The sequence below is a fragment of the Sorex fumeus genome, unplaced genomic scaffold (genome assembly GCF_029834395.1).
Source record: "Sorex fumeus unplaced genomic scaffold, SorFum_2.1 ptg000078l, whole genome shotgun sequence".
Taxonomy (NCBI): domain Eukaryota; kingdom Metazoa; phylum Chordata; class Mammalia; order Eulipotyphla; family Soricidae; genus Sorex; species Sorex fumeus.
The window spans coordinates 9,257,511-9,277,469 of NW_026606135.1; the positions used below are offsets into that span (position 1 = coordinate 9,257,511).

Genomic DNA, 19,959 nt, shown 5'->3' on the forward strand with positions numbered 1-19,959 from the left:
TGCGGTCTTGCCAACGGAGCTTCCTTTTCTTGGGGGGAGTGTGTGTGCATGTGTGCATGTGTTTGTGTGCGTGTGTGTGTGTGTGTGTGTTAAGTACATGTTGCATACACATGTGTGACATCTCTGATAATTGAACCCACAGCCTCACACAAGCAAAGCAAGTGTTCTCTGTGCTATATCCCAACACTTCTCCTCTTGTTTTAAAAACTCAAATAACCAACCAACTTCACCCTTATCTTCTCTGAGATATTTAAATATTTTTAGCATGTGGAACTCCAATTAGACTACCTAAGAAGCACCTTCCAGAAGAATTTACCTACCAGTCATTCATGACTTTGTGTAAATCAGTGCTATGCTATACTGGCAGAATGCATTACAGTTTTCAAATGCACTTTTACTGGCATTAATATACACAAATCCTTCCTTCAAGCTATACAAAATTAAAGCTCAGGGGGCTGACATGATAGCACAGTGGGTAGGGCATTTGCCTTGCACTCAGCTGACCCGGGTTCAATTCCCAGCATCCCATATGGTTCCCCGAGCACCGCCAGGAGTGATTCCTGAGTTCATGAGCCAGGAGTAACCCCTGTACAATGCTGGGTGTGACCCAAAAAGCAAAATAAATAAATAAATAAATAAATAAATAAAGCTCAGATTGGTAGATTTTAGTCTAGTATCCTTTCTGGAAGTTAAAAGGTCTTTATGGTGGAGTTAATGCCCAATTCAACCAGCCTGATCAGTGGCTGAATAATTAGCAATACTCCTACATTTAAAAATAAAATAAAAAATAAAAGGTCTTTATGGGTACGATACTTTAATTTCTAGGAAACAATATTTGTGGTAAAAATAGTTGTAGAGAAAACACTCAGATTTTAGTAAATTAACTGTTCACAGGGTTGCAAAGATAGTACATGGGTTATGGTACTTGCCTTGCACTCAGCTAACCTGTGCTCAATCCCTGGCACTGCAGTCCTGAGTGATTCCTGAGCACAGAGCCAGGACACAGCCCAGAAAAAACCTCCAGGAGAAGCCCCAAAATAAAACAAAAAAGTGGCCATATCAATCAAATATGTTTCTGGTTCACTAAGGAAGAATCAACTTATTCTATACTTAGATATTCTAAGAATGACACAAGATAAACAAACGGGTAGAAAAATGACCATTCAAAAAACTGTCCAATTTTATTTTTTTGCTTTTTTTTTGGGTCACACCCGGCGATGCACAGGGGTTACTCCTGGCTCTGTACTCAGGAGTTACTCCTGGCGGTGCTCAGGGGACCTTATGGGATGCTAGGATTCGAACCCAGGTCGGCCATGTGCAAGGCAAACTCCCTACCCGCTGTGCTATCTCTCCAGTCCTGACTTCATTTTTTATACTACAAAAATCTTTCAGATGTAACTGACCCAGACTTGGGTGACAAAACTGAATTTAGAAGAATGTAATGGTTCATTTGGCTTTCTTCTAGAAATATAATTTAAATAGACACTGAAGGGACAGGAGAGAGTTCTAAGGATTACAGTACATACCTTGTAAAATCCAGGCCTCAAGTTTACTCCCTGGCATTGCCAGAAATAGCCCCTGTGACCCCCTGGCACCACTGGGCCGGAACCTCAAAGACAAGCATTTAACTGTCAAACCTGGAAACATCAGGTTAGAGATTGCTGGGAGGAGCCCCTGGACTCCCCAATGATGCAGGGGAGTCCCACCGCCCCAACAATCAGTGCAGATAGATTCTTTTACCCTTACTGTACAATTAAATACTTCATATTGTCCTGGATTTCACTTTTTAAACATAAGTAAAATAGGGGCTGGAGCCATAGCACAGCGCGTAGGGCATTTGCTTTGCAGACGATTAACCTGGGTTCAATTCCCAGCATCCCATATGGTCCCCTGAATACCACCAGGAATAATTCCTGAGTGAAGAGCCAGGAGTAACCCCTGAAAATTGCTGGGTGTACCCAAAAAGCAAAATAAATAAAATAGGGGCTGAAGAGATAGTGGGTAAGGCACTTGCACACAGTGTAAGGTGCTTGCCGTTCACATAGCCAATCTGGGTTCAGTCCTCAGCATCCCATATGATTCCCTGAGCCTGCCAGGAGTGATTCCTGAATGCAAAGCCAGGAGTAACCCCTGAGCATCACTGGGTATGGCCCCCATCCCCTCACCCAAAAAGAAGTGAAATGGCTTTAAGGAATATTATATGGGGAGGAGAAGCAGGGGAAGGGAGAGGGTGAGGGAGACACATTTAAGAGGCAGCACAGACTTCCCTGGAGAAAAAAAGAGCTCACCCCTCCTTTACATTGGAAATTTTTGTTCTTTTCTGTTTTGGGGTCAGGGTTTGCTCCTGGCTCTGTGCTCAGAGATCAATCCTGGTGGGGACCACACAAATGCCAGGGTTGAACCTGGGTCAGCCTTTGTGCAGTCAAGCGCCCTGCCCTCTGTACTACTGCTCCAGTTCCTAACTTCAGAACTACTTTTGGAGGACAGGAAGAGGCATACCAGATTGTGGTGAGGGCGTACTCCTGAGTATGAGCTCAGGGCTCATTCCTGGCAGGTTCCAGGGGGCCACATGTGGTACTGGGGATTAGACCCAGGCTGGCTATGAGCAAGGCAAAGGCCTTACCCACTGTATTATCACTATACCCCTAAAACTTAAATTAAAAAAATTTTTTTAGGACCCACTCAGGACCATATGTGGTATTGGGAATCCAACTGAGGACAGCCATATTTAATGCAACTGCCTCAACTGCTATACTATATCTCTGGATTCTGACTAAGAACTCTAAAAGGAAAAAAAATAATAATCAGTCCTGGGCATATAGTTTAGTAAGGAAACCATTTTAAAAGCTCAGTAAAGCAATAATACAAATCATTATCTGGAAATCCTAATAACTTTCCAAATAATTTCTCTGATGTGTTTTTTGACATTTTTGGGGTGACACACAGTGGTGTTCAGGACTTATTCCTGTCTCTGTACTCACGGATCACTTTTGGAGGGACTTGGAAACCATACCGGTTGCCAGAAATTGAACCTAGGTCGGCCATGTGAAAGGAAGCACCTGACCCACTGTACTATTTCTCTGGCCCTCAGAAATTTGTTCACAGATAAATTTCATTGTTCATCTGTGAATAAACTGTAATATAATTAGGTTGTTTTTAATTCTATAGGAAAATACAATCAACTAAGTAAAGGATAAGTAAAATGCCCAGGGTTATATATATGACTGGCAGTAGACATAAGAATAAGCATAATTCTTCATGTGCTGTCCCTCGCCAGAACACTTTTTTCACTACAGTGAAAATAGAGATAGTACCGGGAGTTATGGTGCTTGCATTGCATGTAACTGATGCTGATTTAATCCATGCCCCACAGGGTCCCCAAGCACCACTGGAATGACGCTTAGCACAGAGATAGGGGTAGTCCTGGAGTACTGCCCTCCCATCAAACATACCCTCCTCCTATCAAAAAATGGCAAGCAACCCCTGGATCTCTATGTGATAAGGTTAGGAGTGAGCTTATGTATTTCCTGGTTTATACATTTCTGGATGGGCATTGCCTTAGAAACTTCCCACCCTGTCAATGTTCTAGGGATCCTCCACCACGCAAGTCATCACATACCATAGGTAATCCACCATAGATGGTACACTAGACTAGTTCTGGTATAATACAACCTTCATGTGTCAAAACTGGGACAATTAATCTTGGCCAATGAAAACAGCCATAAAATTATGCTTGCTGCAAACTTTAAAAGACATATTTCTGATTTTTTCCCCTTAGATGTAAAAAAAAAGGGGGGGGGGGGCTGGATAGCACAGCGGTAGGGCGTTTGCCTTGCACGCAGCCAACATGGCCGACCCGAGTTCGATTCCTCCGTCCCTCTCGGAGAGCCCGGCAAGCTACCGAGAGTATTCGATATGCCAGACACAGTAACAACAAAGTCTCCAATGGAGACGTATTGGGCCCGCTCGAGCAAATCGATGAACAACGGGAGGATAGATGTAAAAACAGACATGAATTGCTTTTGTGTCATGTGTAATAATAATGTTCCATAATGAGAATCCCTATGACATGAGAAGTGCAAAAGCATTTTTCCTACATACTGTAACCCATGAATTTACACTGACTCATATTCACTTGAAAAAGGTTTGGGCCACAGAAACAGCTGAACAGGCAAAACGCATGCTTTGCATGCAGGAGGCTGGGGTTTGATCCCCGGCACCTAATGGCTCCCCAAGCACTGATGGGCATAACCCCTCAGCACCACTGGGTATTACGGATTCACCACTGGGCGTGGCCCCCAAAACAAAAAAGGACAAAAACAAAAAACGTGAGTAAGTTTTTATATGAAGTTAACAAAGTGAAATCAAAAGCAAAATGACTGAACAAAAGCATACACACAAAACTTTCAGCTTCATTTGGTTAATGTTCAAAATAATCTACAGACATAGGAGAAAATCCTGACAGTTAACTCCAATGTCTTTCCTCTCAATTTTATGGAGGTATGTTTTGTGGCCCAGCACGAGATCTATTCTTGAAGAATGTCCCATGTACAATGGAGAAAGATGTGTATTTGGCTTTGGGTGATAAAAAGCCCTGCTAGCCCCCTCTCTTCCATTTCTTCCTTCAAAGCCGTGTTTTTAGTCTCGATCTATCAAGAGGTGACAAAATTGTGTTGAAGTCTCCAACTACGATTATGTTGCTACCAATGTCCTTCTTGAAGTCTATTAGCAGTTATCTTAAGTATTTTGCTGGTCTCTCATTGGGTACATCTATGTTTAGGGATGTCATTTCTTGAGTTAACTCCAGATGATTCCTGCACTGCACATTATTTGCTCACATGAAAAGTGAGATGGAGTTAGAGTGGGAGAGAAGTAGAGGGGTCAGGTGCTGGGTCTGCATGTGGCTGAGGCTGGTTTGATTCCTGACGTGAATATAGTCCTCTGAGCACTGCCAGGGGCACAGAATCAGGAGCAGTCCCCGAGCACCACCAACACCTTCCTTGAAGTTATGTGAAATAGAAAAGCAAATCGAAAACTCACCAAGGGCCCTGTTTTTGACTTAAATCTGTGGAAGAAGGATTCCATTGTCATAAGTCTCTCTGAACCAATTCTCTATTGCAAAATAAAGAAAGATGGGACCAGGCTATGCCATGGTTAAAGTCTAGCTTCTATGTACTGTAAGTACTGGTATTTTAAACAGAAAAACCAACGTTTGTTTTTAAATGTATTTTTGTTTTTTGCCTCTGGACCACATCTGTCTGAGCTCAGGATTTACTCTGCGCTTAGTGCTCAGGGATCATTCTTGGCAGTGCTTGGGGACCAAACTCAGACTGGCCACATGTCTTACCCTATTAAATGTATTTTTTGTTTTCTTTTTGGTCACACCTAGTAATGTACAGGGGTAACTCCTGGCTCTGTGCTCAGGAATTACTCCTGGCAGTGCTTGGGGGATCATATGGGATGCCGGGAATCAAACCCGGATCAGCCGCATGCAAGGCAAACACACTACCCACTGTGCTATCGTTCCAGTCCCTAAATGTATTTTTTAATGCATGTGTTTCTTCAGCCTCTCCAGCATTAATGCTCAGAAACTGGTGGGTGGGGGTCGGGGGTGGTATCACTCCTGGCATAGTTGGTCTGGCTCTGTGGGTTTGACTTGCAGTGCTGGGTGCTGGTGGGGGAAACTGAGGCTGAGGTTCTGCATACACAAGGCATACACTCTAGTCCTTGAATCATCTTCCTGGCTCCGAGGTCCCCAGATTTATTACCCAAGTGAGAAGTCCCTTTTCTTGTGGGGGGTGGTAACACCTGGTAGTATCTGGAGGTCAGGACTGAAACTTGGGCATCCTGTGGTGGTGGGGACTGAATCTGGAGTTTCCTCAGGCAAAGCACATGCTACAGTTCTCTGAGAAATTTCAGGGCATCTCAAGGGAGAAGTCTTAAATGAAAAGGAAAAAAAAGGTGTGCCAGAGCCTGATGCAGGGCAGCTGGATATTCCACAGGGTAGAATAAAAGGGGGTGGAATAAAAGGGGTTCCTGACTGAGTCACCTCTCAAACAACACTCAGGAAATGTCTCATTCAGAAATAAGTCATGTGGGGCAGAAATGCTTCTGGACTGTGAACGAAGCCATGGCCCCGTGCAGCTCTGGGAGGGGAAGGGTGTTTGTCCCTTCACCTTCCCCGGCCTACTCAGTGGCAGCACGGTGACCGCCATCTTTCAGAGCCTGTTAAACACAGAGGTACAAACCTGCAGTGACAGGGCGCATGGGGCCTCTCAGGATGGGGGGGTAGAACTGGTGCTTCCCTCCACCCAAACGAGACCCTGAGTTGCTGCCCACAAACGGCTCCTCCGCTCCTGAATGGCTATGATCCCAGAGGCACACAAACCAATCTTGGAACCCAGTGGCTTCTGGAAAAAATCTCTCTGGACTTAATTACTAAAATACTTGAAATCCAAAATTGTTTGGCCATAACACATCATATGCTCTTCATTATCATCAACAGAAAACAAATTATCGAATGATGCCTTTTCGGCAGTTATGATTGTTGGGGGAAAATTCCAAATAAAAATAGTGGGTCTTTTATCATCAAACTGAATGTAATCAAAGTAAAGAGAGAGTAAAATGAATGTCATATGCCACACAGGCAGGAGGAGGGTTGGGGTAGGGATATACTGGGATTCTTGGTGGTGGAACATGTGCGATGGTGAAGGGATGGGTGTTTGATCATTGTATGACCGAGACTTGAACCTGAAAGCTTTGTAACTGTTCTCATGGTGATTCAACTGAAAAGAAAAGAAAAGAAAAGAAAAGAAAAGAAAAAAGCAATGTATGTGCTTTATGTGTCAATGCTGAAGTTCCACATTAGCTAACTTGAAAAACATATACACACTGCCCTCATAGAAAGGACAGACTAACAGGGTAGAGATAGTACACAAGTCTTATTTAATTCCAGGGATATCTGATACCAGAAAGGAATGACAGATGACACTGTGACAGTGATTTATGGGGAAACCTGTAAGGTTAACAGAATGAATTCCTGAAAAATCACCATTAGTATTAGGCAGGCAGAAACAGCAGAATGTATAGTAATAACCCTGAAAATACAGAAAAAAGACAACTTGCCTTAGGATGATATGGGCAATTATGACAGAGTATGTAATGTACAAAGGGTCATGTGGTCCTGTGCTTCTCAACTGGTTTTGGAATGTGCTTACCTTTCAAACTTGCTTTTCTTCCTTAGCTTCCCCTGTCCTACCAGATGGTCCCCTGTTTCACACCATGGTCCCCTCACTTACACAATTTTCTACCTGTGGCACTCATGGAATATCATGGGGGTGGGGGAGGGGCAGAGGGAGCCAGATGGCCTCCAGATGAGAAACACCGATGCAGACAATCCTAACTAAAGACCTTTACTTTCAGTCTTTTCAAAGGATACCACTGATTTTTATATAAGGAACCAAAGATATGATAAAGTTGAAATGGAAACGCAATGGCAAAGCTGTTCTAGAGGATCAATGAGTGACAGCAGAGACTTCCCCAGTGTTCTGATGGCTGTGCATGGGTGATTCCAGCCTCTGAGCTTCTGCACAGTACCCTAAGCTAGTCTACGTGGATGTCAAGTGGCAGTCATGAGCCAAGCACCCCCAAGCAGACTTCTGCATGGAGGGGTCATCATGACAGTGTGGTAAGAAAATGTCATCAGAGCTCCTTCCACAGGTGGCAGCCTCCCCACTGTGAGTCCTGCTATGACACAATATTTGTTACTGAATAGATTCATCAATCCATCCCAACAAGCTACTTATTGGGAGAACCTAGTTATGATGGCTCTCCCAAGCACTGGTCAGAAGCAAGAGCCAACACTACTTTATTCCTCTGACCTACAAAAAGCACAGTTTAAAGAAGTAGGATCCCTTCCTTTATAAGGCGCAAAGTAAATATATTTACTTCTCCCCGCACTGAGGTCATTGGACAATTCATTTATAACTGAGTCTCTTATTGAAGTCTCAATCTTAAAACACTGTATTCTAACAGTGACTGCGGTGATAGTTGCATAACCATGTAAATAACATAAAAATTACTAAATGGTATAGTTCATTTATTTTCGTTTTGGGGGCATACCCATCTGTTTTCAGGGCTCACTCCAAGATCTGTACTCAGGGCTCACTCCTGGAGGGCTCAAGGGACTGTGAGGTGCCAAGGATTGAATCTGTTGTCAGCTGCATGCAAGGCAAGCACCCTGCCTGCTGTACTATCTCTCCAGCCTTTTGAATGGTATACTTTACATTGGTGATTTGTATGGCATATGAATTGTATTCTCAGGAAAGCTGCCACCAAAACATAATGATAAAAGCTTAATTATAGCAGCTTTTCAAAACATAATCATAATAGCCCAAGTGCTGCCAGGTGTGGTCCAAAAACAAAAAATGAAACAAATAAAAAAAAAAACTAGGGGCTGGAGCAATAGCAAGCGGGTAGGGAGTTTGCCTTGCACGCGGCTGACCCGGGTTCAATTCCCAGCATCCCATATGGTCCCCTGAGCACCACCAGGGGTAATTCCTGAGCACAGAGCCAGGAGTAACCCCTGTGCATTGCCGGGTGTGACCCAAAAAGCAAAACAAAAACAAAAACAAAAAAAACCCTAAAGTCAGCTATACAAAATTAGTCAATGATGATTGTAGAGAGTATAAATAAAACTTCAAAACTGAACTTATTTTTCTAGACCAGAGCGTCCTTTGCAGAAAGGCATAAAGCCACTGTATAACTCACTGGAAGAGGAACAAGATGGTATTATTCACCTATGTTTCCTTTCCTGTTCTTTTATTAAGTAAAATAGTTTTTAGGAAATATGAGAGAGAGATACACACACACATACAGAGAGAGAGAGAGAAAGAGAGAGAGAGAGAGAGAGAGAGAGAGAGAGAGAGAGAGAGAGAGAGAGAGAGAGAGAAGAATAAATCCTATAAAGTAAAAAGAAAAAAACTGAACATCCTAAATTGGGATGCAGGCATTTCCAAATAGGAATGTGGTTCCTAATTTGTCTTTTAGCCTACTTATATAGGTCCCAGATTAACTTCTACCCAAGCTTCTAAAAAGCAGTAGAGCTGGCATTTAAGAAACTTAAACCCCTATCTGCCCACCAGCTGAACACGGGACATCCCTACATCTGTCCCTTCTCTTTAGGTCACAGGCAGCAAATGTGAGCGCCTCTGGCAGCCCGTCTAGCAGCACTCCTGAGCGAAGGGCAGGTTACATCTGTGCACCTGTGGTGCTGGGAGTTAGACCACAGGAAGTTGGAGAGGGGACTGGAGGTGGTAGAACACGCTTCAATAACTGCTCCCATGAGCGATCTTACAATCTAAAGAGATCTCAGAAGTCTGAAATGTTTCTATAGGGTCTGGAGTAAGAACACAGTGGGCAGGGCCCTAGGGACGTTTTAGCAGTGCTCAGGAAGCCACGTGGTGGTACCAGGGTTCGAACTTGGGGCACTGTACATGCAAAACATTCAGTCCTGACTGAGTCATTTCCTCAGCCCTAACAGCTGGTTTTAGGAGCACTATGTAGGTCAAACAGGCCACCAGTTTTCAACCTTTATTAATACACCATTGGCAACATCTCTGAAAAGCACTGGTTTGTATGCTAAATTTTGCAGGGTTATTTTCATAAGTGTAACATCACCCTGGGGAAGAGTAAGGCAGAAGGTTCATTAACGCCTTAAACACCCAGAGTGCTCTCTTTTTCGGGCAACCTGGATGGTCTCATGGCCTGTGCTACGTAAGACAGTGCACACCTGATCACGAGGTGCTTTTCTCCCCAGGGGCCCAAAAAACAATCCATTTCTAGTCTATAACAACTGTGCCCTGAGCAGCTGCTTACCCGCTTGTCAATGTCATTGTGCTGGAGCTGCACAAATCGCGCACTGATGGCTGCGATGTAACTCTGCTGATTGGAGAACGCCACACGGCCGGCACCTTTGGGGTACTTCAGCTCTGGGTCCGTATCAATACCAGCATAGCAGACGCCACCATACAAACGGTCCATGATCATTGCCAGTTCAACTGCAAGGAAACAGACATGATTTTACATAAAACGTTTACAAGTTACCCTTGCCAGGAAAAAGAAAGTCCTACTTAAAGATCCTGCAGTATAATTAAGAGGAAACCCATGGCAGGTACCAAGAAGAGCAATCACACCAGTCTCACAGGAATTTATACAATCAGAATTTCAGCAAGAGTATAAAAGGAATGACTCCTTAGTAATCTTCCTCTTGTCATTTCTGTTTAGTCACTGCAGTGAGCCTTGCATAGATAAAGCATTTCACTACACTTAATGAGAACAGCACTACGGACTGGAATCTAAGACTGGAAGCAAATTTTATGCAGTAGTCAATGTCACAATGTTATATTAACATGCGATTATAGAAGGGATTAGCTTTTGTTTTAACCTGAAGCAACAAACTTAATGTTTTGAAGACCTATCATTAAATAGTATTTTTACATTATATTCTATCCCAACTAATTAATCTCCAAACTGACCCTCATCCTGAAATTTTTTTTTTCTTGGTCCTGAACAGATCGTATTTATTCCCACAGGACTTGTTTTCAAGTGATAGTTGATACATGAAAATAACAGTTGCCTGGGAAGGGAAGAAGAACGGCACAGTGTTGAGGACCTCATCCTGAATTCTAAGCAATACTTGTAGTGATAATAGCAGTAATGAGCATTTATTGAGCACTTACTATAATGTTCAGGGGACATGAAACTGCTGTAAAAGCAGTCATAACATAATCATTCTGCATTCTGTTATCAACTCAGACATCTGGACTGCACTCCTTGCTTTGTATATTCTAAATATACCCTTCCATTGGTATAGTTAGAAAACACCAGGACAGAAGGCATCTTGAAACTGGACCACTCCAAAGGTCTGACCTTCTAAAATCGTTATTACTATCAAGATACCATGTAGAGACATGGAACAGTTACTTACCTGCATCAAACTGCTTGCAGGTAATTTTTTACTTCAAACTTGATGGCACCTCCTCCAGGTATGCCCATTTCTTTCGGGCCAATCACATGGTTTAAGTCCAAAGACTTAGCCTTACACTTGAGAAATGGACCCACTTCCCTCAAACACCTATGTATAGTATTTAGAAAAGAGAAGACAAGGAACTAGATGATGACTTGAACCAGAGCCAGTGTATAAAGACTGTCACGTCGTAATTCCTCTGCAGATACTGAGCTCTACTATCTGTGAAGATGCAGAGTGGCACAATACTGCCAGATGGAGGAAAAGTCTTGCAGCAGGTATGAAGGCAGAGGGGCTGAATGGTCCATGAACCCCAACAGGAAAGCCAAGTGAAACTGGTTGGCTCCAGTAATCCAAAGCTGCTGAAGCAGTAAGAAAAGCTAAGTCTCTATGACAGAAAGGCTGTCTCTTTATTTCTTCAAGGAGTTTCCCCATACCAGACTGTTTTCTAAATGTTTTAGAAAACAAAGAATAGCCTAATAACCAATATAGATAGTTTTCAGAGGCTGATAAGCTATCAAAACTAAGCCCAAGTATAAGTACTTTAATAAAAATCATATAGCAGAAGGCTATTCCAATGACCTTATTTTAGTCAGAATTACTGTCTTATCAGCCAAGAGAATACTGCTGATCCGAGCTCAAATGGACTCCGATCGCAGCCTTGGCACATGATCCAGGAATCCTATTAATTCAAACATTGGAACAAGATTCATGCACATACCCTAAATAGCAGAGTGCTGACTAGAACTTCATAATATAGTTATCAGAAAGTTTGAGGATCTCCTCATAAAGTTGTTACTATTCTATTAACAGCAACTAAGAAATGAGTCTTTTTGGGTGGGTCTCCGTTAAATGGATTTAGCAAAATAAGTAGCTTCGATATGCCAGACACAGTAACAACAAGTAGCATCAGTGTCTAGAAATTATAATCCTAAATTTCCAAAGACCTGGTTTCCCCTGGAATGGGACAAGACAGTGAGTAACACTCCTTCAGTCTGGTGAGTGGCCAGGAGGACAATTCTGGCAAGGGCTGAATGCTATTTGCCTTCTACCAATGGCAAGACTCAAGAAAGTGCTTAATTTAGAAAGAATGTATAACAGCTCTAAAGTTAAGTCTCCAGCTGAGAAGGGCTATTCAAATCATAGGTTCTTCTAAGGCATAGTGATCTGCAATGTATCTCAGGCATTAATTAGATCCTTGGATGTTCAAAGAAGCACAAGCACAAACATCCTTTTCCCTGTGAATCTATCTGCTGAAAATCATCTTTGAGTGCCAGAGATTGCTGATTGTTAAATAAATGCTTCTGATAGTAAAGAAATCATTCCTAGGCAGTAAGTTTATATAGTCACTTTCTGGACCATCTAAAAGTCTGATAACTGAGTCAATGAAGTCTCAAGTAAGTAAAGTACACTTTTTGAGAAGTTGAAAGAACATAATGGGGGTGGTGACTAGTAGAAGGGTTTCTATTGGGAAGAGCTTCCCCAAGCGTGCTCAGGAGGACTTAGGCCCTCCTGGTGGCTCTCAGCCAACTGGACTGGAGGCTCAACACAAGGGCTCGAGGATGCAGTGCTGCTTGGGCCCTGGCATGCCGGGGATTATGTAGTCTACATCAGTTGTGCTCAGGAGGTCTTCAGGGTCAATCCAGAGGTGCTCCAGGACCTTGAGCCCCACCCAGTGATGCTGGGGACCACACACTGCCAGGGAACAAACTGGGATTGGCTGCATGCAACCTCTGTACTATCTCTGGCACAATGGAAGAGATTTTTGGAGAAAGAACATGGAGATTTTCCATATTTCTTTCTATTCTCATCTCTATTTTAACCACAGAAGATCTGAGACTGTGATCAACATTGAAGAAAAGTAAATGAGAATCAAACAACTGCTGTTTATAATATTTTTGTCCTCCACTTAACCAGAAAGTTTTTTTTGCTAAAAGCATATTTCTACAAGTTAAATGTATGCTGGCCTCGCACACCAAATAAGTGTCTTTTAAGACATTAAATAGAGATTTTAATTGTTGAAAAACGCAAGCCCTTTGTAAAAGAATTAATAAGGAAGAAACTGATATAATTCACCCATTACCTAGGGGACTAACTAATAAAAACATAGAACAACCCTTCCTCAAGTCCTAGAACTATCCAATCTGAGATTATTTCTAATATAGAAGATTAAAAATTGCTTTAGATGTCAGAAGGCTGAGCTGGAAAGAGAGCTCAATGGGCTGAAGACAAGGAGGGCCAGGTTCAATTTCCATTATCACCAGGTTCCATGAGCATCACTTAGGAGTCGCCCTTAAACAAGCTAGGAATAACCTCTGGAGTACACTAGTGTGGCCTAAAAATAAGATGGAAAGATCTTAATCAAGAAGATGGTTACCAGGTCACAGAAATAGTACAGTGGGCAGGTTATCTGCCTTGCATGCAGCTAACTTGGTCTTAATCCCTGGTACCCTTGATCCCTAGTTCCCTGTGCACCTCCAGGAGTGATCCCTAAACTCAGACTTGAGCATTGCTGGAGAGTATCACCAGAGCACTGCTGGGTGTAGGCAATCCCCACCCCCCCAAAAAAAATCCACCATTTTTAACTGCTTGAGAGGAGGAAAAAAGTTAGAAAATCAGTAAGGGTCTGCTAGAAATCAACTAAATCATCATAGGTTCATCTAGATCGTGTGTTCTCATGAAAATGATCACTAGATCAAGGAAGTGTCTTATCCAGAAAACAGAGTCAAACCACCTACTAAGCCTGTGCAGGGAATCCTCATGCTGAGTCATCCTAGTAGAGGCCTGAAAAGAAATTATTAACATTTACCCAAGGAAGATGGGGCTACTGGAGCAGAAAAATAGGTGAAGAGAGCTGGATGCTGGACAGACACGGGCATAAAAATACCATGAGGAAGTCAGAAGCCTCCAAGTCACTTTTCCCCCCCCTGCTTAAACAGTATACACAATGTCTGTCTGGTCCCCACAAGTGTAGAAAATTAGCATATCTGGAAACACTACCCATGGGCACACTGTGCTTTGAGATGATGCTATCTGCTCCTTAGACAAGTCAAGTCATTTCATGAACTGGGGTTCATGAGAACACCATCACACCACAAGTTTTAACTACACACTGGCTCATGCTCCAGCATATTACAGACTGGACAGAATAACAAGAGTAGTGCAGATGCAGGTAGCATACAGCACCCCCATGATATCTCTGGGTTATGGTGATGATGCCTTAGAAGAAGAATTTGAACCTCAATTATCCTTGAGGATATCCTTGGATTTGCTCCTGATTCTTCACAGAGAACCACAGGAGACTTCAGATTATAAGAAGAAAACTGCCAGGACTCCTCCATCGTGCCTCATCCCTTTCCTGTTCCTATCATCATTTAGTAAGATTTCAGTCACCCAAAGATAATGTCCAAGTCTGAGACAACTTGAAACTGTATGGGGTAGAGCAAGGATAGGAGTTCCTGAGGGCAATGTCTATACATCCATCTATCTCTCCAGATCCTAAACTGTGAATCTAGAAATCGTATTTTTTCTTTTTGGAAATAACATAGCAGAAAGCAAAGAGGCTTGAGGCCCAGAATGAGAGCAAAGTGGCCTGAACTTCTGAATAAAAAGAATACTGAACTTGAAGGAATGTTCTAGGTACTACTATCAACGAGTTGGTTTGCACAACAGTATGTATTTTAAGTGGATGAAATGTGCTCCTAAGTGTCCATATTGGGAGGGTGAGAATATTTTCACACAAATGCTACTTGTCCTGAGAGATAGATGATTAACTTGATTAAATCATATCCCATGCTTTCCAAAGTAGGGAAGACTATCCCCAGGGAATGCTGTAATGACCCAGGTGGGGGGTGGGGGACAGCAGCAGCCTAAGATGTAATTGGGAGGCACTTTCTGTTTCTTCCCTTAAAGGGGAGGTGCTGAATAAATTTTTCTCTGAAAGGAGGCAGTGGGTCAAATAAGTTTGGGAATCTCTGATCATATGCATACCAAACAGCTACTGACAGCAGCCTGAGAAAACAGTCTGACACAGTGTAAGTCAATATATCTGAGACACGTGAGATCTAGGCTTGACAAAGTGGCTTCCTTCTGTACAAAAAGCCTCGAACTTGAAGTCTGGATATCAAAGTTTAAATTTAACTTTGTTCCTTTTTCATGGGGGATGGGGGTGAGATGGGAGATACAGGCAAACAACACCCAGCTATGCGCTCTGGGATCACTCCTGGGGTGCTCCTCCGGGAATCACACAGTGCAGGGGAGAAAATGTGGGATGTCCTTGAGCAACCCAAGCACCTTACCCACTATACTGTCCGTCTGATCCCTAACTTTATCTTTTCTTACTTATCGTGGTCTTGAACTAATTACTCCTTTGAATCCTTCTTAACTTCAAATGAAAAGTCTGTTGGGGGCCAGAGTGATAGTACAGTGGGTAGGGTGTTTGCTTTTCATGTGGCCAACCCGGGTTGAGTTCTTGGCATCCCCCGTGGTCCCCTGAGGATTAATTCTTGAGTGCAGAGTCAGGAGCAAAACCTGAGCACTGCTGGGTGTCCCCCACCAGCCCTCCACCAAAACAGTCTACCACTTATAACTTCACAGGACTATTACAAAGACTGAACATAAATAAATGGTATGAGTATGTGGAGTTAATGATGTTAAATGTTTGTTCTGTGGAGGTTTTACTCCCCTCGGCTCATAAATCTTTGCTGCATAGTAACATGTCCTGATTTCTGCTCCGTAAGTGCCAATTTAAACCAGTTTTACTTTGATTCTATGCTACTGCAAAACTAGTCACCAGTATGGCCAAGTTTAACATCAGCAGTGGGTTGGAGTTTGTTTTGGAAGGTGAAAGAAAACATAAACATATACTAACATTACTAAATCCAGTAACAGCAAAGTCTCCAATGGAGACGTTACTGGGCCCGCTCGAGCAAATCGACGATCAACGGGAGGGCCTTTACCTTTTACCTTTACCTAATCTGACCTTGGGACAGTGGTGGAGAGTTAGTGACACTCTGGTGTCGGGGAGGTGATAGAGCAGCGCAAGAATAAATCAGTACTACAGAAACACTGTTCATCATGTTACCTCAAATAATGAATTAGAAAAGGAAAGGAAAATTCCTTCACCATAAAGACACTGCAGCTGATCAAGTCAACGTGTCCAGTAAGTTATCCAGAAAAACTTGGAACTTGTTGAAAGAAAAAGTTTCTACTGCTGAGAATCATGATATAAGATAATTTCTGCCTTCTACCATGAAAAAAACTGGTATGGTCATTTATATCTATATCTATCTACATATCTAATTTCCTTAAAAGCAGATCAAAACGTATGTAAACTACTAGAAAGTTTGCACAGAATATCTGAAATAAATGATCTTAGGAAAGTTCAAAATGTGTAATCTCTTTATATCTGCCTTAAGTTAATATTTTCCTATAAAAATTATTTTCTCCCACAGTAAAAGCATTCTCACAGATGGAAAAAGGAGAAGGAAACTCCAGGACCCACCAGAAAGTATCAGCAATGGAGGGAAAACAGGAAAGAATCTTTGAAGCAACAGTCCAGAAAGATTAGAGACCTAAGTATGAGCAGTGGTCAAGCTCCAGGGAACTCAGGTGAGCAGCACGTCAAGATTAACCTCACTAGGATGCAGTCAAATAAACCACTGGAAAGAAACATGGAGTGGAAAGAGCTCCCACGTTTCTAACCAGAAACGAAGATCACGGGTTATTCAGGCCTCATCACAGCCGGGGACTGGATGGGTCCTAGAGCTTAATCATGGAGGCACTCCTCAAATCAGATGTCTAAGCTGACAGGAGGAATCCAATAAAAACTCGAGTTTACAAGCTGGTTTGGAAGAGCACAGGAGCCAGATGCTTCCTTCACGCCTTTTCCCTGTTGATCTCATCACCCCCATGGCTGGCACTTGTTTTCTCTGGCAGCAAAGGACACATTCTGGAAAGGTTCTAATACCACAGGATGACCAAGAGGCCATTTCAACATTGAGTTTCAGAAGACATGTGGGTTAACGTTACTTGAAAGAAGAGTGGCAATATGCTCTTGTGATATTAAGAGTTATCTAAGATAACTTCTCCTTTCTGTGTACTGACTCTGACAATATATTTAGCCACATGGTGGCATGGTGAATCCACCTACAGTCTTCTCAAGGCAAGACAGTGGGGTTAAGGCAGGGTATGTGAGGGAAATAAAAATAAGACTTGAGAAATACCAGGAAACTTTTAGCAAACTGTCCTTGGCTTGCCTGTGGCATTGACAGGGGTGATGAAAAGAAGTGGCAAGAGACAGGAGGTCATGGACCTAGAAGAATCAATCATCAAACAATCTAACTTTGAGTAGCCACCAAGAATTTCCAATAAATAGTTTTCCACTTCCAGATTGACTATTTCTAGACCTCTGATTTTTTTTTTCCAAGCCGAGCTTTTTTTTTTTTTTAAAGGAAGCCTTATAAAAGAATCAGAAAGAGCAAAGTAAACCTAGTTGAGACAAGCTGACATGTTTTTAAGAGATGTTTTTGTAGTGGGAGAATATTGTGTGTGTGTGTATATATATATATATATATATATATACACATATATATGCTACATAGAGGTAAAACTCATTCATGATAATGGTATTATACTATCATAAATTGAAATGTGTAACAAAATCCAGAGAGTGAAAACATTTTAGTTACTGTGACAAGTTACAGAATACCTTTTGGCCCAGGATAAGGTGAAAATCCATCTGGACATTTACAATCTTACTTGTTGAGTACACTCACCCATAGGAGCACTGCTAAAGTAGTGCCTGAAATAGTTTCAAGACCTCAGAATTCCATGGCCACAATATCCCTCTGGAAATAATAATCTTAAAATGTCCTGAAACATTTCAAAACCTAATTTGAGAATCATTACGTTAAAGGGTATAATTTAGTATCCAATTAGTTTGGAGTTAGCATTCTATTAATACATTTCTCATTTTCTTCTGTTCTGAAATCTCTGACTCTGAAGACAATGACCTGTACGTAACAGTGATATATTCATTCAGTTTGGCATGATAAGCACTTGTGCTCAGTGCCACTCGTAACACAGTGGGTGCTCAATACATGTTTATTGTTTAAGTCCGCCATACGGGATTCAATTTAAAGTTGTCTAGCACAGTCAAAATGAATTCCTTTAAAAATGGCCTTCTATTTCTAGGCACACACTAGTCCACAAAGATCAGTGTGTTTCACAGAAACTTCATTCTATTCACAAGATAAAAGCTGATGTGAACTCTTTTCGTTTAGATAATATGACTTCCAAGCTGGAAGTTTTATTTATCATAGCATAACTCTAGTAGGTCAGTAAAATTCTGTTCTTACAGATTGTTCATTCAAACAGGAACTAGCTATAATTTGGGAAGAGTCCGGGTATGGGACAAAAGTGTCCATTAGACCAAGTGATGATAGATTCTAGCCACATGATCATGAAAGCAAAACCCAATTTCTTTTTTTTTTTTTGATGGGGGGCCACACCTGGTGATGCCCATGGGTTACTCCTGGTTTTTCACTCAGGAATCACTCCTGGTGAGCTTGGGAGACAGTATGGGATGCCAGGGATCAAACTCGGGTCAGCCACATGCAAGGCAAGTGCTTTACCCACTGTATGATCTCTCCAGCCCTGCAAAATCAATTTTGAAACAAAAAATTATAGCAGCTTAAAAAAAGGTGAAAGACTTCAAGGCTTATGAAAGGATATACTTTCCAGAAAGGAAAAATAAGAATCCCATTCCTGACAAGACAGTTGAACATCCTGCAATTTAATCCTAGAATTTGTAGCATTTTGAAAAAACAGAATGGTAAAGGAAGATTATAAATTAGGTTCTTGGATTTGGGTTTGTGCGATGTCAGTATGATCAAGCAAATGTAAAAAATGGATCGTCACAGGATTTATAATTGGAAAATGATAGAACCCACTATCTACCCTTTGAAATAAATGGAAATAATAAGTGGTGATAATAACAATTAAAAATTAATCTATAAACTTTTGTGTAATTTACAAACAGACATAGGGATCAGTGCTTTTATTTACACAGTGAGATTTTTCTCAGTTCCCCCAACCCCAGACTCTCATCTAGGAAAAGAAGAGAAGAGCTAAAATATTTAAACTACTTTGTTGTAGTAAATTGTGAGAAAAAATAGCTAGAATATTAGCAGTGGATACCTATATATATAGAACACATATATAATTAAAAGAATATCACAAAGGGATTTTTCTCCTTCTACTCCTACGCCTAACACCCGTTAGTAGGAATGTTCCAAATTGCATTCAACCCAAGTTTTTATGTTTAAATACAAGTGCTTCAAAAACAAAGGGTGGCGGTTGCCTTTGTCTCAGAGGGCTATTCATGTCTGAGGCTGCCCTTCTAGGCTTTATTCTCTGACAGCAGATAAAGGGGTGGGATCTCAGTTTTGCTTTTTTCCCCTTCAATACAGTTTTCCGCTAAAGTAACAAAAAAACCCAAAGTCATTTTAATATCTTAAAAAGTTTAAAATTACAAGTGCCACACTTGTCATTCATGAGTCTAAAAATCCTGCAAGATGAAATCGTGGGTATATTTTTATGTATGTCTGAACTTATCTTTTAGGAGTAGACTGGAGTTGAATTAGAAACATTAGAAATGCTGAGGTATTTCCTGAATTAAGAATTCATCAGAGTCATAAAGTCTGTCATAACACATATGTCATAACTCTTATTTTCATAACTTGATTTTAATGGTCTTTTGTGTGTGTACGTGTGCAGATCAAATCAATGTACTCTCTGACAAATGACAGACAGTACTATCCCAAGTATTTTTTCATCTTAAAACACTCAATTATTTGAAGAGCTGAAAGATTTGGTTCTTATAAATCATTTTATCATTTTCTCTTGGCAATAACACTGATCCACGGCTGATT

At 41.6% G+C, this 19,959-nt stretch overlaps 1 protein-coding gene across 7 annotated transcripts in view; it reads right to left on the reverse strand.

The window, feature by feature from the left end:
* The window catches only part of CPEB3 (cytoplasmic polyadenylation element binding protein 3), a 207,574-nt gene that overhangs the window by 16,883 nt on the left and 170,732 nt on the right, over positions 1–19,959 (reverse strand). For all 7 annotated transcript variants that reach the window (XM_056130478.1, XM_056130480.1, XM_056130483.1 and 4 more), the window contains one exon: positions 9,877–10,058. In XM_056130478.1, the coding sequence (XP_055986453.1) occupies positions 9,877–10,058 (182 nt within the window). The remainder of the gene's footprint in view (positions 1–9,876; positions 10,059–19,959) is intronic.